A 26,096-nucleotide genomic window follows, 5' to 3' on the forward strand; every position below is an offset into this window, starting at 1 on the left:
GTTGTATGCTTTATTTCCTATGAATGTTGTCTGTATGTCATAAAACATCCCACATCTCACTGCTATTTTGCAATGAGTGAAATGTAATACATTGCTTTATCATTTCTGTTTGTTTTAGATCCAGACATTCAAAGATATTATTATGGAAAAAGAAAATAATCTCGCAGAACAGTACCAGAAGCATGAACATGAGCTATTTAAGCTGGCAGCAAAATCTGATGCTAGTGCCGAACTGGAACAGGTATAAATCATAATTATTATATTCCAATCTAATGAATACAGGAAATGTTGTAGCAGCATGGCCATTTTTCTGTAGCTCTTTAGGTCATTTATTAAAAACCTTGGTATTGCATACCTCTACATTGTAGAGTACTGCCACACAATATTCTTCTTGATGCACATGGAAACATCTTTGAAATAAAGTAAAGGGGGTATGAATGATGCCACCAGTGTTGTTTATCCTAAAATCTCTTTACAAGAGGGGGAATAGTTGATTGGTTTTGATTGGTCCTTGCTAGTTGCTGAAGGCCCTCAAACAGAAACTACATGAGAAGGAGGAAGTGCTGCTTGGAAGAACCCAGGTTGTAGATGTGCTGCAGACAGAGTTGAATACCAGGGATCAGCAAATTAAGGTAATGGTTTAAAAAGCACAGTCGAGGCATAGCATTTAGCTAAATGTGAGGCTTAGTAGTATGAGGACTGTTGAGCTAGGGATGAAATATTTGTTTATATTAAAATTAGAATAGCCACATTCTCTCTTTAGTATTCTCAGTTCATAAATTGTAGTTTGGTCAGAGCTGAGCTGTGGGTTTTAAGAAAGGCTGGATATTATTGTGATAAATGCATGTATACATTAAATTAGTATTATTGGTAGTTGGTATGATCAGTTAAATAATGTCTCTTACTGGTTCATTAACTGTTCACTGAGACCTCTAGTTTTCGAGTAATACTTTATACTGTTAAGGTGCCATATCATTTTATTTTTTATTTAGGAACTTAGTGAAAAAATGAAGCGTCTTCAAGTGGAAAAAGACAGCATGCAATCCAAGCTAGATGCTGAAAAGCATGTAATGAGAGCTCAGCTGAGAGACCTGATGCAGAAACATGAGACAGAGCTGAAACATGTCAGGGAGAAGCACGAAACTGAATTGTCTGAGAAAGATCAGGCTTACCTGCAGCTCCAGAAACAACTTGAAGAGGTTAGAAATCACACTGAAGCTGCTGGGGCACTGGCCATGGACAGCGCTGTGGATGCTGGTAGCAATCCGAGGATTGTAGAGTTGGAAGGTATGTTGTGTTTCACTGTAATATCACAATGTTTTATTACACCTTAACCAATTTACTGCAATAGCATAGTATGGTGGATAATTTGCTGTTAATGCTAAAAAGCCAGAAATAGATTAGAATAGGGTTGCTTGTTATTGTTACCCTAACTGGTGAATTGGCAATTTTTTTTTTTTTTTTTTTTTTTACTCCAGTGTTGTATTGCTTGTTGGTGCTTTGTTTCAGTTTTATCTGTCTTAGAAAGTCTCCCATTTCACTTGTGTTTCCTATTATTTCAACAGTACAAGCAAAGTTGAAAACTGAGGAGGCCAGCAAATCTGAAGCCAGGTTCCTCAAAATGAAAGCATGGTCCAAATCCAGGATCAAACAGCTGGAAGATGAACTCAAAAAAGCTCAGGTGAGTAAAGGCAATTCATTCCTTTTGGTTTGTTTGTCTACGAGAATAAAATCAAAACTGCATTCCTTTATTGTAACCTTGCGACATGTTTCTTTTTATCAAGCTGCCTTCAATGACCTTATTAATCTTTTATTAATATAGCAAATGCAATCTTAAATAATTCATTCTTGTCAGTTATGTTCCTGCCTAAAATAGAAAAAAAACAGTGTTATTGTATTGCTTGTAGCAAACTGAACACGGACCTTGTTAAGCTATTCATTATCACAGCAAGTTATGCGATTGCATCCCAGACCTACATGGGATTTCTAGGTGTCAGTTTTCCAAAAGCTGTTGATATCTCATGACTAATATGAACAACTATGTAACATTCAGTGTCTTTTTTATTTTTCTTCTAGTCTGGAACCACAAGCTCAGATATTACTGCCTTAAGAAACAGACTTGTTGAGCTTGAAGATGAAAGAGAAGAGATTCTGCAGAAACTGGAGCAGTATGAAGAACTTAAGACACTAAATGGTGTTTATTTGAAAGACCTGCTTTTGAAAGATATCCACTAGTAGCACACAGAAATATTGTTTTATCTCATCTTTTTTTGTTTTTGTTTTTTGTTGCTGCTGCAGCTGAGCTAGTGGCTAAACTTCAGATCTATGAAGAACAGCAAAGAAAGATGCAAGCTGACCTGGAACAAGTTACTAAGAGAGCAGCTTCTCAGGTCTGAATACAAATATATTCATTTTTGATAAAGATCCCTTTCAGAGATCCTAGTGATAATTTAAGAATGTTGTATCCTAAATATTAGTGCAACAGTCCTGGGAGGCTATGTGTTTGGAAATGATTACCTGGACTTAATTAAACTTGGCATGGACATTTGTTACAAGAAGTTAATCCACAGGTTTTGACCTAACTATTTAATGCTATATCTTGGGCATACACTTTGGTAAAGCCTCCTCAACACCCAGCTGTTTAAACTGCACTTGTAGATCTCTTGCTCTACTGCTGCTATTATGCAGTGGACTTAATGGACTATCCTTGCACTATTGTACTACTATGTCATTGTAGATATAACTACAATAATATATTGTAATCTTAACTTGTTGCATCCTAGTTCATATTATATTTTAGTAGTATTATTTTCACTTACTGTAAACTACACTGTATTTAAATATTAAGCTTGCATTGTAACCCTTTATTGTCCTGTACAGACACACTGTAATATGCTTTTTGTTGTTCTCCTTGTCTGGTGATATGCATGTTACTAATGTACCTTTGTGCCCGTGTTTTTTTGGTTGTAGACCAGTGAATCCGGCAGTGCAGACGAGCTGCAGAGCCATGTGCTGAAGTGGCAGGATATGGTGTCTGATGCCGAGGGTGTTCGTGACCAGGCCAGGGAGGAGAAAGCTGCAATGGCTTTAAGAATGACACATTTAGAAGAGGAGAGGGAAGGTAAATTAGCTTGGCATTTACTTTCCCATCTCATTAGTATTTCAACCAAATCCTATTGGCTTTCTAAAATATATGCTTAAGAGAGTGAATGTAAATGGCCTATATTCTCTAATAATTAGAAAGTCCAGGTATTTATTTATTTATTTATTTATTGATTGATTGATTGATTGTATTTGTATAGCGCCTTTCATATCATGGTGTCTCAAAGTGCTTTACAGAAAGTATGCATCGTCATCATCAAAAAAATAACAGTAAAACCACAAAATGAACAACATACAATTGTATTAATAATAGCAATAAATAACATAGTAAATATCTAGATAGGACCATTATAAAAATACAGGAAATGGGAGGCAAAGGCAGAGATGAAATCAGCTTTGTTAGCAGAGGAGTGACAGTTCCAGAGTGCACCAGAGAGAGTGGGAGTAGGGGAGAGGCAGAGGGATGAGGTTAGGGGAGCAGCGGCAGAGAGGACGGAGGACGGGAGTGAGAGGACAGAATAACAGGGATGTGAGAGAGTCATAGCAGGACAGGTGAGACAGATAGGTACAGTAGTAGTGGGAGCAGGAGCGGTGGGGAGAGGGTACAGACCTAGTTGGCATCTTCCAGAGCGCTGCTTCTTGGTGGCGCACAAATAAAAAAATGTTTAGACGTCCAACTTCTGATGTCAGTAAGACTGAAATAGCAGTGGAGTCAACCGGTTTTACAGAAATATAAAATTGCATGTCATCGGCATAACGGTGAAAGTTAATACTATGTTTACGAATGATTTCCTCCAGTGGCAGCATATACAAAGAAAATAATATTGGGCCAAGAATACAGCCCTAGGGGACACCACAAGTAATATTGGATAATCCTGATACAGACTGCCCAAAAGAAACAAAGTACTATCTGTTAGTTAGATATGACTTAAACCAGTTAAGAACAGTTCATGTCAGGCCAACCCAGCTTTTGAGACAATCAATCAAAATAACGTGATCCACAGTATCAAATGCAGCACTGAGCTCTAAAAGAACTAAAATGGATGGATATGAAAGGGGCATAAATACGTATTTAGTAGCATTTTTCTTCATTGGTTTTGAACAATGTGTGCATTGTTTGTTAGGTTGAGCATGCTGTGTTTCTGTGATTATTATTATTATTATTATTATTATTATTATTATTATTATTATTATTATTATTATTATTATTATTATTATTATTATTATTTTTTTTTTTTTTTATTTGTTTTTGTATCTTTCTGCCATAACTCCTGCCGAGCCCTCAGTGCCCCTGCCCCCTCCACTCCACTCCACACTGTGATTTGGCCAGCCACTGAGAACAGTTTCCCATCAGTTTTGTGCATGCAGGTCTCTGTAACTGACAGCACTGTACTGCTTATGATTTCCCAGGTCACAGTTCACCAGAGGGTAAACCACCAGCAGTACAGCAATGTCAGTTGCTGTAGTCTTGTCTGTTTATGTTTTCTATATACTGCATGTCAACACTAATGTTTTGATTTTGTTGCCATTTCTAACCTCTCTCTCATATTAACAATATCTCTACTTACCCCATCTAGACTTGGGGCAGCTCCATAGCTTCTGATATCAGGTTGATTTTAATTGAATACTGCTTCTGGCTTTAGCTTTTACAGGCCATAATGCATGCTGATATGTTTTATGGTATGTTATGTTAGATTTAAGAAAATAACTAACAGTGTTGAGAAATAAGGATGCTACAGAGCATGTGGTAACCAGTAAGACTCCCACTGCATAGCAGTTTGAGACATTCCAAGCTTCACTGCAAGTTTTATTGGCTAGTTTAAGTAGGCTTTTGTTAGTTCAGGCATAAAATGATTAATTGGCATATTCAAAAATGTGCTCAGTGCATGAGCTTCTGATTACTTTGTCAGATCATGCATTCTAAAGTAGGGCAGACTTTTTAATGTATGCAACTTTAAGGTACTACGTTTTTAATACCATGAAGCTTGGAAATTTGTTAGGGAATGGATTTTTGTAAATTCTATTTAATTTAAACAGAAAAGTAGAACTGCCTCTTGTCTACATATAAAATCATTGTAAATCCTATTTTTTCTTTGCTTTGCATATAACCTTTTTGTTTTATATGCTAACAGCAAGTTTCTTTAATGTGTATTCTTTAAATCACAAAACGGATGGGAATGTACTTTTGTTTTATCACTATTGCATCTGTAACACAATTAACTAAAATGTATTAAGTTACAGATGTGACTTTAATTTACTTTTAATTACTATCTTTTCCTAAAATGTTTTCTACAAATTCATAAATATTTAACTGTCTGCAAAGAAATTTAATTCACGATTAAAAGTGTGATGCCAGTTTGCAGTGTCAGATTTTCTTTGTGGCTTCTCCATGTTAATAATATTTAAGAAAACTAACTACAATAAGCGTAGCCATGTTTTTCTTCATGGTAATTCTGTTTATTGATGTATTAGACTAATTGTAGTCAGTAATATTGGCAAGTAGATATTTATAATTAGGGGTGTTATCATCCAGATTATTAAATACATTAATTATTCTCAAGATTAGTAAATAAATCTTATATGTGCAGTTGAAAACATTCAAAGAAGATTTTCAGTTATTAAAAATATGTTGGACTTTGGCTAACTACTAACTGGTGTAGTATTTATGTAGTCCAATTTTGGTGTAATAGCAAAAGTTAAATCTTTTATTTGTATTTTGCTTTGGGGAAGTCACAAAGTCGGAGTGTTTCCAGATCTGTCTCTGAGTTTTGTCTGTCCATGTTTTCTTGTTTTGAGTCTGTCCGTGTTTCCCTGTTGTGTGTCTGCTCTTGCGTACACTCTGTGCTGTAAGTCTGAATGAAATTACTTTCCTGTGGCACAAAACTGATTGAGGATGACTGGTTCTTTCCTGGCTGCTCCGATCCAGTCCTTGTCACTCGGCAGCAGGAGTTGGAGGAGGAGCTGGCGCAAGCTCGAGGGCTCAGAGCTAAAAGAGGCAAGCAGAAGCAGGCTGCCAACATCACTCACAATCTGCAGGTAGGAGAACTTCAAATGTATCATGTTTTATACTAAAAACCTATTATAATGCTGATGACAAATTTTGAAGTATACTTCTCAGATTTCCCTACAGATACCCTTTAAACCCTGCTTTGGTTATGGAAAGTGTTATACTTAGACCACAATTGTATCAACCCCAAATAAGAGATTATTTCAACAAATAAGAGATTATTTCACATCTATTACATATGCTTAAACTAAATGTCTCTCTCTGTTGTTTTCTGGCATATTGAGGGACAGTAACACTGTGCATTGGTAAAGACCCAACTAAAAGACACAGATGAAGAATTACCCTCCTACTTTTTTGATGTGTAGTAAAGACCTTGAGTTTTATCCAAGACATTATTCTCCATGGACATTTTGCAGAGTAATGTTGGGAAGTAATTTAATATTACTGAGTGTGTATGTTTCAGGTTTGCTGAAATGTTTTATTTGTGTATTACATATCACTTGCTACACCTGTTATTTTGCTCCCAGGAGGATTTTGAATTTGATGGAAAGCAATCTTATCAGGATCCCAACAACACTTTAGACAGCAGTGATTTTGCTGATGGAGAGAACATGGGAGGTTGGTGGCCAGAGTACACTTCTGACAATACAGGTGTGATACCTACTAGACAGTTTATTAAAGCATGCACAACGTTTTGTTCTATGTGAATTTTAATTTTGTAATGTTTTATTATTCATATAACCCATTTTTGTGGAGTTTCCCTTATTGGCCTTGTCTGTACTTTTTTTTTTTTTTTAAATTTTTGGTTGACCATTTCCTTTTGTTTTTTTAGAAGTTACTTTAAAGCATGTGCGTGCTGGATGAACTGCCTAGTTTTGGTTCATTATTACTTGGTCCCTGTTTACGAATGGGTCTGTGCCAATACTGGTGTTTATTATTATATGGTAATCCGTGGTCCATGATTGGTAAGATGCATGTTTTTGGTATTCTTTTAGAATTAAGAACATGTGGTTAAGGGTTTTTGAGTCCGAAGAGAAGGTACAAGTGTGGCTATAAAACAAATTATTTTGGTCTAAATGAAGCTATAGAGAACTGGAGCTATTACAAAACCACATTTATAAAGGTGGTTTATTCAGTCTTAAGGATTTAAGACCGTGCTAAAAATCGTAATCCTTGTCTATTGCTAGTGTATAGTTTAATTTAATTGAAATGTGGATTTCTTCAAATTGTAGTGCCTTTCTTCAGCTAGTGGGGTATCAGACATTATGCAAGCCTGCAAACATCTTCATTAGCAGCTGTTGAGAAACCCTTAATCTAGCATGATTCCACTTGCCGAAGTAAAACAGGTTTAGTCTAGCATGCGCTTCAGTCCCAGGCACAGTTCATTTAATCTGTGGTGTTTGTCAGTGTTGGTCCAGTTTTGAGACTCTGTGTATGTATTTGTGGAGTTGAGTAAGGATACTTTCAAATAAGTTTGTAATGAAATGTAATAAGTATTTGGAAATAAATAAGACATGTTTTATACGTTAAAATGTACGTCACTTTCTACATACTGTACCAGAAAAGTTAGCACAGTTTAGAAATGTCAGCCATGATCAGGTATCGGTCACAGGTCGATAAAAGAAGTAGAACTTATGAGCAACAGTACTTTTTTGTTAATAAAAATCGTTAATAAAAATCGCTTCCTTTATTGTTAGTGAACAGGCAAGGTTCTTGGGTAGAGCCTGACTGTGTTTGCAAAGATGCAGTTTGCATTTCTTGCATAATATCAGTTAGTAAATGTGTATAAAATGTCCCTGCCACACATTTGGACTTTTATTATTATTATTAAATACATAAACATTATGTATCACTTACATTTGTTACAAATCTTGTAATGTTGAGCAATACATTATTTATATGCATGTCCCTGACTGTTGCGGTGCTTCTTTAATTGTGCAGGACTCAGGTCTGTGGTTGAAGAGCTGGAATTGGAGAGGAACCAGCTGCAAGAGCAGATCTTGACACTTGAAGAACAATGTCAACATCTTGAGGACAGATTACAGCTTCAAGCAAGAATAGAGTCACTACAGGTATGTACATTCTTCATTGCTTCACATTTTGTTCAAATTAGAATTTTAGCATAAACATTTTAAATATATAATTGTCGATTTTGCAGGTTTTAAATCCATCAAGATTTTTTGAAAGGCAAAACAATGTGTTTCATAGTTTGAGTGACTTTAAATAATTTGCATAAAGTGTGTGTTATTTACTTTATATAAAATACAGTTTATTAATAAATAGGATGCAATGTTGCAGTATTATACATGATGTTGGTGCCGTTCATTTCTACCACTGTAATCATTTTTATAAGATTTGAATAGAAAAAATAGCTCAGCAAAATGTGAGTTTTTTTCTGTATGCAAATTAGGATCTTGTAACGAAGCCTTTTAACACAGGTGGCGTTTGATGTAGATGAAGAGGGGCAGCCATTGAGGGTTACCCAGGTGTGTGTTACCCCTGTGTGCTAGCAAACACACCCTCTAGAGGTGACGGCTTTGCCATGTTGTTTGTCATACACATCGTCTGGTTTGGTTTCCACGTACATGTGTAGTGAATTATATGGTTCTGTTGTTTTTACACCGTGGAAGGGATCTTAATCTAAGAACACTTCTTTGTAAAACTAGTTCAATGAGGTAAAAGGAGCTTATAACATATGTGTCAATTCACCAGTGTGGTTAAATGGAAAAAAAAAAAAGTAAACAACACCTATGATCTACATAAGAATTGGCTTTCTTCTAAAAGCAATTGACTGAAAAAAAAAAATCAATACATTTAAAAAATCAAAAGTAGGTTCCTTTTATGCCGTGTGGGTTTGTTTTGATGAACTGGATTTTGTGTGTAGATATTGGACTTAATGGAATAATCTGAACATGGAAGCAAAGTACAACTAACTAAACTTTTTTGCTTCATTTATCAGACAACTGGGATACGTGTGTGTTTGCTGTTAGGGGCCCAAGGTGTGTTAATTCATAAATGGCTTTGAACATCCATCAACGTGGTGGGGTTTTTTTCTGTGTGTGTTTTTTGAATGCAGAATGAAAATGAACGTCTACAGGGCCAGCTAACTAATCTGCGCAGTCAGCATAGCAGAGACACTGAGAAACATCAGGTGCTTATCTCCAGTCTGAATCAACAGCTAAAAGGGTAAGAAATGAAACCAAAGTAAAAAAACAGATTTATTTAGCAAATAACAAATTAGTGCAATATTCTGGGGAAAAGAAGTAACATTTTCAAACAGTTCTTGGTATTTGTTTATTTTTTTTGTACAGATATAAAAAGCATTCTATTTACATATAATGATTTGGAAAGATTTGTTATCTGTTTATTACCTGGTTTACACATACATTAAAAAAAGACAAATATTATAGAATTCTGATCTTTTATTTCTTTTTTTTTGATAATTTAGATTTAGTGACAGGGAAGACATTCTTGAATCTTCCCTGATTGAGAAGGAGCAGACACTAATGGAAACCTCTGAAAAGCTGGAACAAATCGAAAACATCAGAGACTCTTTGAAGGAGAAAGAGGTGCAAAACAAAGAACTCAATGACAAGCTTCTGCAAGCTGAGCAAAATGTAAGGATGTACAACGCAACCACAGGCTTATTTATTTATTTATTTATTTATTTATGTATGTATGTATGTATGTATTTATTTATTGGGTGGCAGGGTGTGGCTTGTTTTAAATAAAATACTATTATTATTTATTTTTTTTAAAAGATTTATTTTGAAAATAAACTTAACATTATCTGTATCTTAAAGAAAATGTATAAAAGTGTATGGTTGGAGCAACAGTTTGTTTTGAAGTTTATTCATTTGGGTTTTTACTTTCAGGTGTCTGAAGTTACAGGGAAGTGTTGTACTTACGAAAAACAGTGTTCTGAACTGAAGACTTCTGTTGCAGACCTTACACACAGACTGAACACTGCCAAGGAAAAGGTAACTTTTTACAAATACATTGTGTTTTTCTGGTTGTTTCTGATGCGAGTTTGACAAACGTGTGTATGTATGTGATTTTATCATTGGTATTTCAATATTGTAAATGTTATGCAATAGTTGTGTCAGAATTGGTTATGTTAATGTCAGAATTTTTGTTATTGTCTTTGAACTGACCCACCATAAAAATAAAAGCTTTCAAAACTGACGCATAGTCAGTTTGTATAACATTCTGTGGCCTTGCGCATCTTCATGTTTTCTTTTTTTTTTTTTTTCTCCTTTTGAAACCTGTAGACTCAAAAGCAAGATGTTGCCATTGAAATTCTTCAGCGTGACCTGGATCAGACTAATGATGAACTTGACAAATTAAATTCCTCCCATTTAGAAGAACGTGCTCAGCTGATTCATGACCTTCAAAGCTGTGAGAGAGAGATTGATAGTCTTAAAGATGTTCTCTTGCAGAAAGACAAAGAAATCACTGCCCTTTCCAACAGCATGACTGAGTACCTCGATCAGGTTTTGCAGCTGAAACAACAAATGAAATACAAAGAGGAGGAGATGGTTGGAATGGAGACTGCTTTGGCGAAGGTAGAGAGGCAGGCTCAAATAATAAGAGAGTCACAGTCTTCAGATGAGCAGACCATGAACACCAAGCTTGCCTCTCTTGTGGAGCAACTGAAAGAGATGGAGATGGAACTGAGCAACACTAGAGAGGAAAATAAAGCTAAATGCAGTGAGGTTGAAGAACTTGTAAAACAAGTTCATGATGATAATGGAATTATTCAGAACCTTCGAACCGATATTCAAAAGCTGAATGTTACTCATCGCACTCATCTTGCAGAATGTGAGACACAGTTATCATCTCTGAAAGAGCAGGTTACTGCATCATCTCGGAGATTGCAGGAGGTAGATGCCAAAAGCCTTGAGGAGACAAATAAGCTGGCTGCTCAGCTTGAAGAAACGAATACTGCTTACAAGAATCTCGAGAACATGCTTCAGAAAAAAGAGCAGAGTTTTGAAACTGAACTGAAATCTTTTAAGGATGAATGCAACAAGCTGATTGCTGAGGTAACAAGAAAAGATGAAGAGCTTCTCATATTCTCCAAACAACTTGCAGAACATGTGGAACACCAAGAAACGGTTAAAAGGGCAGTGCATGAAAAACTGGAGACTATATCCTGTCTGGAGGAAAAACTTAAGGCCACTCAGCAGGAGGCAGAAGAAACTAAATTGAAACTAAATCAAAAGTTGCAGGTCAAAGAGACAGAATGTATACAACTCAAGGAACAGCTTGAGGTAAAATCTGAATCTATTTTGAAACTGGAAACAGAAGTGAAGACTCTCGAGAATAAAAATGAGCAACTCCAGACCATTGTTCAGAAAAAGGACAATGAAATTCTGGTTCAAACAAACCTTGCTGCTGATTTAAATGAAAAGGTTGCTAATGTTCAGGGGGCAAATCAGAATCTGCAGTGTAAAGTGAATCAGCTTACTGATGAGAGTGAAAAGCTAAAGAGAAATCTAACTGACCAGGAGAGTTTGCAATCAAAGCAGCACGATCTTGTTAGTGAGTTGCAGGGTAAGATATTTGCAAATGAGGTCCACATTTCAGAGTATCAAAAGACTGTAGCAGTGATGCAGAAAGAAAAAGAAGAACTGACCTCAAAGACTGAGGATCTTGTTAAGCTCTTGGAGCAGAATCAAAATGTGGTTGCTGAAAACTTGGTGGATAAAACAAGTGAGTGTAATAATCTTGCAAAACTGCTTTCTGAGAACCAAGAATTGGTTGCACATTTGCAAGACCAAGTACAGCTTCTCACTTCTCAGATAGACCAATTAAAATGTAACATTGCTGAAAAGGAACAAGCAGTTATTGACAGAGTTAATACATGTGAAAATCTACAAAGCCAGCTCGGGCAACTACAGGAAACACTGCCTATGCTTCAAGAACAGAATCATGCATTACAATTGGGGCTAGTTGAAAAGGACTTGATACTACAGGAGAAAGTTACTGAATGTCATTCCTTGCAGAAACAAATAAACCAGCAAAATGAGTCTGTTGTGAATTTACAAAATGAAGTAGATTCCCTAAAAGATGAAGGCAAGAAACTTACCCAGAGTTTGGAAGAAAAAGAAGTAGCCTTTCAAAGTAGAATATGTGAATGTAATGAACTGTTTGATCAGATACAAAGTAATAATGAAGCAATTGCTGTACTAAGCCGTCAAATTGATGTCATGAATGAAGAATCTGTGAAACTGAAATCTGAGAATGAGGATCTTAAAACCACTTTGAATAATCGTAATGTTGATTACAGCAAACTTCATGAACAAGCAACTCTGAGCAAAACTGAAGCTGCAGAGTTGCAGAGCCAGGTCCAAATATTAAATGCAGAAATTCAGGACACAAAAACAGATATATTAGGAAAGCTGAATGAAATTGCTGTCTTGCAATCGGAGTTATCCAAAAAAGAGGACACTATAGTTTTATTGAACAAGCAGTTGCAGACAAAGTATGTGGAACAGGAAGGTCAGCTGTCTGAGAATATGGCAGTAATTGCTCAGCTACAGACACAAGGTCAGGATATGCAGAAAGCATTGCAGCAAAAAGAAAATACCCTGAACATGCAGCAAAAAGAAATTAAACAGCTTAAGGATAAGGCAGAAGAATCTGAGATGTTAAAATCACAACTTAATGAATACCTGGAGATGATCTCTGATCTCCAGAAGCAACTTAAAAGTATGACTGAGAGGTCTGATCATTTAAAATGCAGCATGACCGAAAAAGAGGCAGTGCTGAAAAAAAAAGTGGATGATTATGTTAGCTTAAAGGCCCAATTTTGTGATCTGGAAGATACTGCATCTCAGCTCAGAGTTCAGTTGGAGCAAGTTACCACAGAGTTGCATACAGTGAAAGATACTGTTAAAGAAAAGGAGTTGAATCTGAAACAGATTGAAGAGAGTTCACTGGTTCAAAGGGAGGATTTAATTTTAAAATATAAAGATAAACAGGATGAATGCGAGAGTCTTAAAGACCAGCTCTCAGCCCTGCAAGAGACTGCTTCAGGGCTGAATGAACACATCACCACTCAGAGCTCTGAAATAAACCAACTGAAGGAAACAGTCTTGAAAACAGAGACTGGTATTTTGGAGCAAAACAAGGCAATGCAGGAACTGCAAGAACAAGTGGAGGAAGCAAAACTTTTCAAATCTCAGTTAATGGAAAGCACAGAATTAATATATCAACTACAAAGGCAATTGCAAAAGTTAACCTCAGAATCTACAATGTTAGATAAATCTGCGGAGGAAAAACAGACGGCCTTCTTTCATCTACAAGAGCGATACGCAGCACAGACTGAGCAGCTACAGGAAATCAAATCAGCTCTTGCACAAAAAAATGAAGAGATATCTAGTCTTCACAGATTGATAAGTGAAAAGGGTGACATTATAAAGGTTGCAGAAAACACTTCAAGCACACTTAAAATTGAAGTGGAGCAGCTCAAGGTTGAACTTGTGAAGAACAAGGTTTCATATGCTGATCTGCAGCAAAAGGAGAATGCTCTGGCTGCTGAAATAGAGGTACAAAAAGCACAAAACCTTGAAGCTGTGAAACAGTTGAACATAGCAAACCAGGCTGTGGAACAAAGAGAACTTGTTGTACAGTCCCTCAATAGCAAATATGCTGAACAATTACAAAACATAGAACGCCTAAATTCAGAAATTCTGTCTTTGAATGAAAAAAATTCAGACATGAAAAAAGAAATGAAGTTAATGGCTCAAAACCTACAACAGAAGCTGGATTCAGCGGTGAGAGAAAAATTGGTTCTGAAACAAGACATTGACAGAACCATTGCAGAGAAAGAGGAACTTATCAAGAACTACAGCGACCAACTGCAGAAAAAGAAGGATGAATTGCAGACGCTTGAGCAACTGGTGGCTAATCTGAACGAAGCAGGGGAACGATTGAAGAATGAGAAAGAACAACTTCAAATGCAGGTTAGTGCTAAAGGTGAAGAAATCACTGGATTGAAATTAGAAATCCAGAAAATAGAACAAACCCTAATGGATTCAGAAAATGAATGGTTGGCTGATCTTGATAGGGATAATCAGAAAAGCAGTCTTCTAACCGAGCAGCTGAGGAGTTTAGAAAATGAGATGAATTCAAAAGATGTTAAAATCCAAGCACTGCAACAGGACCTAGATAACATGCAGGGAAAGTTTGCTGAAGTATCTTCTGCACTTAAAATGAGCTCTGATGAACTCACAGAAAAGAACATGGTGGTAGCAAACCTGAGTCAACACATTGCAGAAAATCAAAATAAACTAGAAGAAATGTGTTTAGTGGTTCAGAAAAAAGATTCAGTAGTGCAGCATATTCTGTCAGAGAGGGAAAAAGAAATTAAAAATTTGCAGACTGAAAAACTGACCAGTCAGCATGATCTTTCAGAAATCTCTCAATCAATGTCTGAAAAACTGTTGGCTTTTGAGGAAGAAAAGTTCACTTTACAGGCAGCAATGAAACAATTAAAGTTAAGACATCAGTCTGAAGTGGAATCTCTGAAGCAAGAATTAGACAGAAACACTGAGGTATTGCAACAAAAAGTGTCTGAAATGTCAGAAAAAGACAAATACATTCAGGACGAAAAGAAGCAAGTGCGTTTATTACAGCAACAAGTAATGAATCTACAACAAGAATTGGCTATTTCTACAGATAAACTAAGTTCTATAGTTAATGATGTGCACATAAAGGAAGGCCAGATACAAAGTTTGACACTTCAGGTAAATCAACAGAAAGAATTGCTTACCTCAATTAACCAGCAACTGAGGGAGAAGGACTTATCTGTCACTCGGGTCATGGAGTCTGCATCCAATGAAATAGTGAAGCACACAGAGGAAAAGAATCAGTTGATTGTGCAAATAGAAAACCTTGAAAGAAAACACAGTTGTTCTACCAAGGAAATTGAAAGCCTTTACCAGCAGCTTGACGAATACAAAAGCACATTGTCACATTCTCAAGCCCTTGTCCAATCAAAAGATGTCGAGAAGCAAGGTTTAATTAATGAAAAGGAGCAGCTGAAAGTTCATCATGACAAACTTGCCAAAGAAAAGGACATAATGAAGAGGAAATTTCAAGCTGCTCTGTTGGTAAGAAAGGAGCTGATGAAGAAGATTGAGGAGCTTGAGAAGAAAAGTCAAGATGATTTGAATAAGGATAAAGAAACGGCAAATCTGCAAAACACAGTCCAAGAGTTAACATCACAAGTAACACAGGCTCAGACAAGATGCAAAGAACAGGACTCTCATTTAGAACTTCTAAAACAACAGATTCTACAGAAAGAGGCTGACATTAATGAATTTGTTCAGAGCCTTTCCACTAAAGAAACCCTCGTAGGACAGTTGGAAGATAACATACAACGTCTGGAAACAACAATACTTGAGAGAGAGACTAGTCTTGCTGATGCACTGAAGGCGGGTATGGAAAAGGATGCCGTTATTGAGGCTCTCCAGTGCAGTTCAAAGGAAAATGAGAAATTTTTTCATAATGAACGTTGTGAGCTGACCTCTATGCTTGGGCAGCTTAGAGATGAGCTGTTAAAGAAGGAGGAGCCCATCAAAGTGGAAGAGACCATTCCACTCTCTACTGTTGTGGATCAAGAGAGTAATTTGGAGGCAGCAACTCAAAACCTTAAGGAGCTTAAACAAGAGAAAGAGCTTTTACAAAAGAAACTGCATGCAGCCCTTTTAGCCAGAAGAGAAGCTATAAAGAAGGCTCAAGAAAAAGAGAGAAACCTAAGAGCGGAATCCATACAACAAAAGGAAGAGTTTGACAAGCTTTTGACAGAATTTTCTCAACAGGCTGAAGAACTGAAAACTACCAAGGAAAAATTAACCACTATTCAGCAAGACTACTGTGGCAAATTAAAAGAATTTGAAAATAACCAGCAGGTCATAGGTGCACTGCAGAGTCAACTGAATTACATTAATGCTCATCTTGAAGAAAAAGAGAAATCCCTGCAGGAGGTAAAGATGCAACTGGAAGAGCAAGAAAACAAAATGCGTAGTGCCTTACATGACCAAGAAATCAAAATGTCAGCTGTGACTTCTGAGTTAGAAAATAAAGCCAATTCCCAAAAAGCACTTGAAGATGATTCAAAAGAGCTTGCACGAGAAATTGAGCAATTAAGATCAGAAATTGAAAGGGCAAACATTAAGATCACTGAGAAGACTGAAGAACTGTTAAGTCTACAACGGACTGTTAACATTGCACAACAACAGCACCAGCAGGAAAAACATGTGCTAATAGACGAGTGCACTGAATTGCAGAACCAGTTGACAAAAACCCAGAGTGATGTTGAATATTTTACAATTTCCCTTGAGGACATTAAAAAAGAAAAAGACTCCCAGTCTGAAGCATTTAACAATAGCAATAAGATGCTTCTGGAGGCGAACAACGAGTTGAAGGAAGAACTTGAAAAAGTACATTCCTTGATTGCAGAAAAATCTGATGACTGCAAGGCTATGAAGAATACTCTTGCTGAAATGCAGCACCAGTTTGAACTGGAGAAAATGGGTATAAAAGCTAAATCTGAACAAATGGAGAGCTGCTGGAAGCAGGCACAAGCAAAAGCCGAAAGCTACAAGTTACACCTGGAAAAAATAGAGAAAGAAAAGGAAGATATCTTTTGTTCATTGGAAAAGTCCAGAGGAGTAAGTGTCACCCTGCAAGAACAACTGGATAAATCAAACCGACTAAAGGAAGAATTAGCTGAAAAAGTATACTTGTTGCAGGAGGAGATATCTGCTGCAACCCAGCATGAAGAAAAGGTATTTCTCTTGCAGTCACAAAATGAAAAGCTGCAGGTAATACTTGAGGAAAAAGAAAATGCTATTGTGTCTCTCAAATCAAGTATTTCTGAAAAAGAAGAGCTTCTAGCAGCACTGGAGTTGCAAATGCAGAAGGCGCTTCACCTTCATGAAGTGGAGAGGGGAAGGGTAAAGACAGAAATGCATGAACTACATCAAAAGGCAGCAGACATGTCTCATGTAAGCAAGGAGCAGTCCGATGTAAGCAAATCTAATGAACAGATCACTAGAAAGCTCCAAGCAGCTTTAATATCTCGTAAAGAAGCCTTAAAAGAGAACAAATCTCTCAAGGACAAAATTCAGACATTATATTCTGAAAAGGAAGAATTAATCCGTATGTCTTCTAGTCTTGAGAAATCTTTGGCTGATATGAAAAACCAACAGGAGGACTTGAAAGTTTCTATAGCTGCCATAAGTGATGAAAAAGAAATCCTTATTTCAGAAGTAGACAAAATTCTAAGTGATAACCATAGCCTCAGTGCTGCATGTGAAAGTCTTAAACACACAATTGAAAATATAACTCAACAGAAGCAAGCATTCTCGTGCCAGTTAGAATCATTGAAAGATTCTGAAACAGAAGAATTGTCAGAATGGAAATCCAAGCACAAAGAGTTAAAGCAAGAGTATGAATCTCTTCTACAAGCCTATGAAAACATCAGCAGTGAAATGGATAAGATGAGGCAGTTGGTTGAGACAACCAGAAAAGAGAAGCAGGAGGTGCTTTCAAAGAGATGCAATCTTGAAACCGAGAAAGAAGTGTTAGAGAAGCAATTAAACGAAGCTGAAGAGGAACAAGAGAAACAAAAAGAAAAAATGAGAACATTTGCTAAATTAAAACAGCAGGAGATCCAAGAACTAGAGGAAGAGAATGGAAAAATTAAGAATGATCAGTTGGAAATGGCTGAAAAGCAGCAGCAAACTGTAGAAGAACTAGCTGTTAAGAAAATAGAGCTAGAAGAGGAGAATAAAGAGTTACAAGAAACATGTGAGAAACTCAGAGTAAAACTCAATGAGATTCAGAGCGAAAAATCCAGTCTGCTTAGTGATGTTGAAGCAACTAGATCCTCTTTAGAAAAGCTTCAAGGTGAAACTAAAGCTAGTCAATCTGACCTACAAATCAAAATAAATGAGGCTCTCAGTTTAAAGGATTTGTTAGCTGCTGAACTTGAATCTCAGAAAGCAGATATTGTGGCCAAAGTTGAAGTTATTAAAACACTGGAGCAAGAAAAATTATCACTGTCTGAACAAGTGACTGAATTAGAAAGGCAACACAAAGTAGAACTGAATAAGAGGGATAATACACTAGCAAAACTTGACAGTGAAATTAATAGTAATCTGCAAGAGACCATAAGTCTCAATGAGAAGGTGAGGATTTTGGAGGATGACAAGTCCCTTTTGCAGGAAGAACTTGAAAATGTGCAGGAGATTTCAGAAAAAGTTAAAAATGAGAACGAGTATTTAGAGACTGTACTGCTTAAGAGTGCTGAAAGGATCGACCTGTTGACTGACACGGTCAACACGCTGCAAGTACAAAATAATTTATTATCTACTCAGTTGAGTGAGATCAAGGAAGAAAAAAATGGCTTGATCAGGGAGAAAGAAGGGCAGCAGGTTAAACTCGTGAGGGATTTTGAGGAGAAATTGAAGGCTGCTCAAAGAGGGAATGAGGGATCTAAAAGTGTGACCAAGGAATTGCAGGAACTCTTAAGAGAAAAACATCAGGAAATCAACCAGATGCAAAAGGATTGTATTCAATATCAGGAGTTGATATTGGACTTGGAAAGATCTGTTAAATTGTCTCAGTCAGAGCGAGATGCAATAGAAAAGGAACTGAAGAATGTGAATGAAAAAGTTTCCAAGTTTGACGACGAAATAGGTAATCTCTACAACGAGATAACCTCATATAAAGATCTACTGAGTGAGGCTAGAAAACAGTCGGAAAGAGTTCAGTCTGAAAATGCTCGATTAAAAGAAGAACTTGTACAAAAGGAGGCGCAAGCAGACCTTCAAAAGATGGACAGAAAGAAAGAGTTGGAACAGGTCAATGAACAACAAAAAGCGCTCTATAAAAATGAGTTGATGAAGGTTGAGGAAAGAATAAATGTACTTCAGAGGGAGAAAGAGATAAATAGAGAGGAGGTCCTTCAGTTAAAGAGTGAAATTGAGTCTAGGGACTTGCTTACTAAGAAACTTGAGAAAGAGGCTAATACAAACTTGGCCAAGTTGGCAGCCTTTTCTCGTACCATATCATCCCTCCAAAATGACGGAGACAGTGTTGCAGATGAGACAAAGCAATGGGAATTAAAATTTCAAGAGGTAATTGAAGACAAGGAGAAACAACTCCTAGATCAAAAACTTGCAGTACTTCAGCTTACGGAGGAAATGAAAATAAAGGATATGCAGATTCATGAGTTTCAGCACAAGTCCTCAAAGCTGGAAGTGGCGTTTGATGAAACGGATTCCAGGTATAAAGCTGCATATATAGATTTTCAGAATGAAAAGACACTATTGATTGCAACCAGCAGAGAACTTTCCCGGAATTTTGAAATGTTAAAAGAAAGATTTGAAGAACAGAGAGATCATGTTCAAAAACTAGAAGAGGACAAAAAGGTACTTCAACACCAACTATCTGACACTGGAGACGCTGTTGTCCAAATGAAAGCAGAGCTGCTGACACTGGAGAAAAGATTTACTGACACAGACTCCGAACTCCAGCTTATCCAGTCACTCAGTGATACATTACAAGTTGATCTTGAGAAACAGGAAGCTATTTCCATGCAGCTAAAATCACTCCTTATCAACAAAGATACTGAGATTTCCATGCTGCTTTCATCTAAAGGTGGAGAGATTTCTGGCTATCTAGCAGAGATACAGAATCAGAACAGAATTCAGATTGCTAGTTATGAGGAGCGTGTAAATGCTCTTTATGATGACAAGGAAAAGACAGACAAGGCATTCAGAGGGCTGGAAAACAGAATTAAAAACCTTCAAGTGAAATTTGAGAAGTCAGTTCAGGAGAAAGAACAAATGGCTGCAAAAATGGGAAACTTAAAAAATGCATTGACCTCTTCACAAAGTGAAAGAGATGGTTTACTATCTGAATACAAGGTTCTAGAGGAACGGTACCGAAGTGTTGCAAATGAGAAAGCCATTTTAATTCAAGAGGAAGCAACTGAAAGCAAAACACTGAAACAGGAAATGAAGACTCTTCTTCATCAAATGGATGATCTCAATTCTGAAAATGCCATGCTTAAAGCACAACTAATACGATATAGAGAGGACCTTAACCAAGTCTTATCTCTAAAGGACAACCAGCTAAAACAACTTCTGAAAAAACAACTGGATTCAATTAAAAACCTTGAACATGGAACAGCTGTTGTTGAGAAACAGTATCGGGATACCGTATGTGGCCTTGAGCAAAAGATCGAGACAATAAAGTCTTTAGAATCTGAGAATGAAAAATTAGGAATTCAGGTTTGTGAACTTGAAGCTGTTATAACAACAATGACCAAGGAGAAATTAGAAATGAATGAGACTAAGGTGATTGCTGATCTGCAGGAAAAAATTGCAGCGAAGACCACAGAATGTAACGAGTTAAAACAAAACCTGGATGCACAAAAAGCCACAACTAAAGAACTTAAAATAAAAGTGAAAAAAATTGAAAAGGATACTGACAAGATATTGTCAGATGCAGAAGTAAAGTATAACAAAGAACTTGCAGCTTTTGAACAGGATGTTGACCTCATGAGAAATGTATCGGAGAGAGCAGAAGAACGAGTTGTAGAAATTTCAAAAGACCTAATGCAGGCAGAACAGACCATTTCTGAAGCCAAGAACCTAAACAAGGAGCTGAAATCTCAAAATGAGTCTTTTGGAAAAGCAATGGCTGCTTTGCAGAATGATAGGGACAAACTCATTGAAGACTTTAAGCACATGCAAATGAAGTATGAGGATGAACTGAAAACTTCATCAGACAAACTCAACAAACTTGAATTACAGCTCAATGATGCTACATCTGAATTGAACGCTTTGGTAAAAGAAAGAACGGTTTTGATTCGGACACTCTCTGCCTTTGAAAGTGACAGTACTTATAATCAGCTGATGGTTCAAATAGAAGATCTACGCAAGGCAGTGGCTGATAGAGATATTGAAATTAAGAGATTTTCCTCTGAAAAGGAGACTTACAGCAGGCAGATGACTGCATTTTCCAAATCGATGGCCAGTCTTCAGGATGACAGAGACAGGCTGTTGCAAGAACTGCGTGGGTCAAAACGCGTATATGAGCCCAGACAGGGGACAGTTTCTGCAGCTTCAACTGTGAACAGTGCCACTGATCTGAATAACTGTGCTGCACTCCAGGCCGAAAATAACAGGCTGGTAAGTGTGTTGGCAGCACTACAAAACTCAATTTATTTATTTATTTATTTATTTATTTATTTATTTATTTATTTTTATTTTATTTTATTTATACATGGTGAATGATAATTTTCTTATAAACATTAGGGTTTTACAGTATTATTGTACATGGTGGTGGCGTGAAATCCATGTATAAATAAATTAGGTGATGGTGCTAAACCCGTGTATAATCCTGAACTCAATTTTTTATAACAAACTACTGCACATATACATGAACACAACAAAATATTGTCAATACCAAAAATCAAATAACAATGGCTTGCAGATTTGTCAAATAATTGTTTCGTTTTCAGTTACAAGAGATCACTAGCCTGAGGTCTGAATGTATGGAGTTGCCACAGATGAAAAGTAAAGCTGCTGAACTTCAAAAGGCCTTGCAGCAAGCTGATGCCTTCCGACTGCAAACCGAGCAAGACGTTGGGGCATACCAGACAGAGCTTGCAGAGCTAAGGTTAGTTACCAGTGAAACTAATCTAGCTTCATTTTCAAATAGTCGTACCAAATCCAAATAGAGCGTCTATAGAGACATTTTATTCCGGTTTTGTAGCTAAACAACAGAGACTGCTACATGTTAATATGCAGGTGCTTTCCATAAACACTCTGGAGATTAATGCAGCCTAACATCTCAGTCTGGCACCTTGAAATATAATTTCTTTGATTTTAAGACTAATGAAATTGGAATTTGATGTGTGACTTGTAATAAGGTCTACTTAATTTTAAGTAAATTTGTTCCATCATAAAATGAATCCTAACTACGATTATTTCAGACCAGCTGCATGGCACATCATATGGATTTTATGTCTCGAGTCTCAGTGCATGAGAACAAGACATTATCTAACTTTCAGTTCGTGGCAAGACCTGAACTTGATGTAGACAGGTGATTTAGAGATGGATGTTGCTTGAAGTTAGCTTATATGGTGGGTGCCATTACTGTGCCACACAGGTTTTGGTTAAGTAGCACGTTACTATTAAAGCACAGTTTTTAGAACCAGTTTTTGCTTATTTGAATCAATGTCACTTTGTACTGTCTAATTATGTGCAAAAGCAATTGTTATTTTAATGAACTGACCTTTACTTCGATTTAGCACTGGGCACAGTCCACCACTAATCCTTGTATTCCCATTTATAAACATGCTAATTTAAATGAGTTCTCTTTTAACCTTTTAAGTGTTATGTTGTATAAGATGAATACTTGTGTACAAAAATGTAATGCTATTTCTTTTCAAGGCTGTCTTTCAGAATTGCCACATTGCCATTGCTATGCTTAGCGCGAGTAATTTAAGATGCTTGCATTTCTGGTATGAAGTACTGGCAGTTTATCCAATAGTGTAGCCAGTGACCTATGTGGTACCCTTTCTAGGAAGCATAGCACAGTCCCCATAAACAATTTGTTGTAACATGTCAATTGTTATTTGCGTCTCTGACACCTTTTGTCTTTTAGAACTGAGAAGAACCTGCTTCTCACAGAATCCCGGTCCCTAAAGGAACAGTACTTGATAATGGTTGCAGACAAAGACAGAGAGATTTCTGAACTGCAGAAACTCTACCCTGAAGAATCCAGGAAATCCAGTGGTATTTATCCCATCAAGGTAAAGGAAATGCTTTAACAGTGTTTTTAAGATACTGTTTTGTAACTTGGTTAAAACCTCTAATTTGTAGTCTTCTTTCGCAATTGAAAATAAAATGTTACATGTTTTATTTCCAAGCATGAAAATCATTTGATGATTTTGTGTTTGTTTTTTGTTTATTCACCCCCCCCAGACCGAAAGTGTTACTTTGGTGGCAAACGAGGATTCCTCAGATCAGGTAAAGCTTCTATTAACAGAACGCATCCAGCTTCAGAGCGACTTGCAGCGATGCCTGCAAGAGATTCACCACAGAGACCTGTGCTTTCAGCAGCTGAACGGCAAGGTATGAAAGGGATTTTAAAATCATTTTTGGTCCTCGTTGTTGTATTGCAGATTATAGCATCCAATTATTCATGTTTTCAGAGCAATATATATTGCATTAATAGCACAACTTCAGCCGAACACATGTCTTCTTAACTGTCCTCCACATTATTTTTAACTTTCCAGATGATGCAGACCATAGAAGAGAAAACTAACCTGACAACCCAGCTGAAAGCTGTTGCTCAGACTCTGCGTGATACTCAGTTGCATCACAATGAGCTGCAGAACCGATGCTACTGGCTGGAGAGGCAACTACAGTCACGGCCTATACAGGCTTCCGTCCGGGGCCACGTACAAGTGAGTAAACGTGTGCATTAAATATTTCCTTTTTAAAAGTTTCCTTATGGACTGTTTACAAAGTTCCATTATTTTTTGCAACAGACCCAATCACAATCTGGATCCTCGGCTAATACACACATGCACTACTATGTCATTCTAGATATAATTTGTTATAAACCTAACCCGTATTCTACTAGTATTATTGCACTTACTGTAAACTATACTGTATTTAAATATTAATCTTGCATTGTAACCCTGCACTCCCCTGTAACACCTGTAGGTCGCCTTGGATAAAGGCGTCTGCCAAATAAATAAATAATCATCATAATAACCATTTCTTTCTGTCCAGGGAGATGCAGCTGCAGAGGTTCCTCCAGGAGCACCACAAGAAAGAGCCAGTGCTGTAGTAGATATAGAAAGCTTGGAAGTTGGTGAGCTGAGGAAAAGGTGAGATTTGTGCCCATTAAAGAGGGAGCTCTTGCAGCAGACCCACAACTGTTTCATTTAACGCAGCTGTTCTAAAAGCAAAACACCTGCGCATTGTTGCAATTCCAACTGGTGTGCTCTTCTTTTTGGACAGGCTCACAGATACAGAGCAGCTGTACCATTCCACCCAACAAGAGCTTTCCCAGCTGGCAGAGTCTCTCTCTGAGGAGCAGGCAAGGCGAGAAGCAGCAGAGGAGGCTTTAGGGCTGGCTGAAGAGAGAGTTCAAAGGCAAGTCCGCAGGATAACAGTTGATCACAAGGCCTCACCAAGTAACATGCCTTCAGATTCATTGATTGATTGATTTATGTTTTTAACCTGGATGAGATCCCCCCCAAGATCAGAGTAATTTCCGTGAGTCTTTTGAAGGGTAGCAGTAGTAAACAATGTTTAAAAAAAAAAAAAAATTAAAAAAAGCAATAGTTTGTTTTACACATGGAAAATGAATTAAAACAGAAACAATATATTTAACCAGCTAGTCATGATTTCAAAGGTGCAAGATCCTGCTTCACTAAGTAAATGATGGTAATTTTGGTAATACAACAACTTCTGATGAGTTTTGTTGCATGTTTTTCCTTTTTTAGTTTCGATGCAAGCAGTTCCAGATCTGCTACAAGAGAGTACAGTATTCAACTGGAATCAGATGACGAGCGTGATGCACTAATTATAGACCCCACTGAACATGTTGCAGTACGCAAGGTGAGCAAAATACGTATGCTTCTTTTTATTATGTTAATTGAAGCTTATTTACAGTAAATGCAATTGTAAGGTATTTGGAAGGTGCGTAACCTTAGAAATTTATGAATTTATGCAGGAGATTCAAATCAAGGGTTCTTCAGTTGTTGGCACATGAGCTTTTCACCTTTTTGAGCAATATGTCTTTGGGTGATTTTTGCTTTCAAACAGATACAATGAATGCCAAAGAACTGCAATAGGTGTGTGTTTCTCTGCTACATTGACTAATGTGCCTTTTTTAATTTTAATTCTGTGTGGTCACCCAGATGAAAGGAGGAGCACTTTCTGTCAAGAGGTGGCTGCGTGGACGTAGTCTGTATTGCTCCAAGCTGCTGACGTCCAGAGCAAAATCCCGCTACCTTTTCCTCACATACCTGTTGGCATTACACTTTGCTGTCTTCATGTGCCTGACCGGAATTCTGTAAACACTCTCAAACCAGCAAAAACACTGAAGTCAAGAAAATTGTATGATAAGGTGGTTGTGCCATAATGAATTTACATGTTTAAGCTATGCACTGATAACTGCTATTATATTTATTCATAATAAAGCAATTCGATAGGGCAGCCAAAAAGAGTATATCATTAAAGGTTTATGTATATTAGGTTATATCCCCGTGGTCTAGTTTCACAGAGCCTGGTTAGCACTAATCTTGCACTACCTAATATTGCCTTAAGTAGCCTCAAGATTGGTGGTAATCAAGGTCTGTGAAGCCAGCTGCATATGTTAAAGTTCACTTCATTATATATTTCGAATCAAAATTGTTTACATCATAAATCGCTTTTAAGAGTACATATATGCTGTAAGCTTATTGCAGCTTGTGATGTAATATTTTAATGATCTGTATATATTGTGTGATTGCGTAAAAATCAAAGGTAACACTAAGTACTGCTGAGTGGATATTTTCAGTATGGGTTTTATTTTTTAAACAAATAAATGGTAGTTCTACTGTTCATGTTGGAAACAATGTTCCACCGCCTTTTTGCAAGAGGTTTTAATTGTGCAATATAGTTTGGCAATGTATTTGCTTTCATGTAACCTATAAGATTAATTTTAATAAAGTTATTTGAAAACAGCATGTGTTCTCATTCATGTGTCCTTTCGTTCACAAATACATTTATAGCTGATAGAGTTCTGCTTCCTGGATCAGGATCCTGTTTTTCATCTTGGCACTGTTTGTTTTAATAGTACTTGCATGATAAATAGCTCTGACAATGGAGTAAAGAGTTATGTGTTGCTGTCTAAATGATAATAGAGGCTTTTTGCCCTCTCCAGATATAAAAAAGCA

The 26,096-nt window shown here is 36.9% G+C and overlaps 1 protein-coding gene across 3 annotated transcripts in view; it reads left to right on the forward strand.

Annotated features, from left to right (window-relative positions):
* LOC117432432 (golgin subfamily B member 1-like) overlaps positions 1 to 25,883 on the forward strand; it is a 30,436-nt gene extending 4,553 nt beyond the window's left edge. The window contains exons 8-30 of one of the 3 annotated variants that reach the window (XM_034054362.3): positions 119 to 241; positions 519 to 632; positions 993 to 1,287; positions 1,566 to 1,681; positions 2,077 to 2,194; positions 2,299 to 2,390; positions 2,971 to 3,121; positions 6,029 to 6,138; positions 6,637 to 6,760; positions 8,051 to 8,181; positions 8,548 to 8,595; positions 9,186 to 9,295; positions 9,558 to 9,726; positions 9,985 to 10,089; positions 10,381 to 21,324; positions 21,657 to 21,814; positions 22,805 to 22,952; positions 23,125 to 23,274; positions 23,439 to 23,609; positions 23,941 to 24,038; positions 24,172 to 24,306; positions 24,660 to 24,774; positions 25,077 to 25,883. In XM_034054362.3, the coding sequence (XP_033910253.3) occupies positions 119 to 241; positions 519 to 632; positions 993 to 1,287; positions 1,566 to 1,681; positions 2,077 to 2,194; positions 2,299 to 2,390; positions 2,971 to 3,121; positions 6,029 to 6,138; positions 6,637 to 6,760; positions 8,051 to 8,181; positions 8,548 to 8,595; positions 9,186 to 9,295; positions 9,558 to 9,726; positions 9,985 to 10,089; positions 10,381 to 21,324; positions 21,657 to 21,814; positions 22,805 to 22,952; positions 23,125 to 23,274; positions 23,439 to 23,609; positions 23,941 to 24,038; positions 24,172 to 24,306; positions 24,660 to 24,774; positions 25,077 to 25,235 (13,884 nt within the window). In that variant the 3' untranslated portion in view covers positions 25,236 to 25,883. The remainder of the gene's footprint in view (positions 1 to 118; positions 242 to 518; positions 633 to 992; positions 1,288 to 1,565; positions 1,682 to 2,076; positions 2,195 to 2,298; positions 2,391 to 2,970; positions 3,122 to 6,028; positions 6,139 to 6,636; positions 6,761 to 8,050; positions 8,182 to 8,547; positions 8,596 to 9,185; positions 9,296 to 9,557; positions 9,727 to 9,984; positions 10,090 to 10,380; positions 21,325 to 21,656; positions 21,815 to 22,804; positions 22,953 to 23,124; positions 23,275 to 23,438; positions 23,610 to 23,940; positions 24,039 to 24,171; positions 24,307 to 24,659; positions 24,775 to 25,076) is intronic. The other 2 variants (XM_059002222.1, XM_059002223.1) reach the window with 2 other exon arrangements.
* Positions 25,884 to 26,096: the final 213 nt, after the last annotated feature.

Source organism: Acipenser ruthenus, chromosome 27 (genome assembly GCF_902713425.1).
Source record: "Acipenser ruthenus chromosome 27, fAciRut3.2 maternal haplotype, whole genome shotgun sequence".
NCBI classification, from domain to species: Eukaryota; Metazoa; Chordata; class Actinopteri; order Acipenseriformes; family Acipenseridae; genus Acipenser; species Acipenser ruthenus.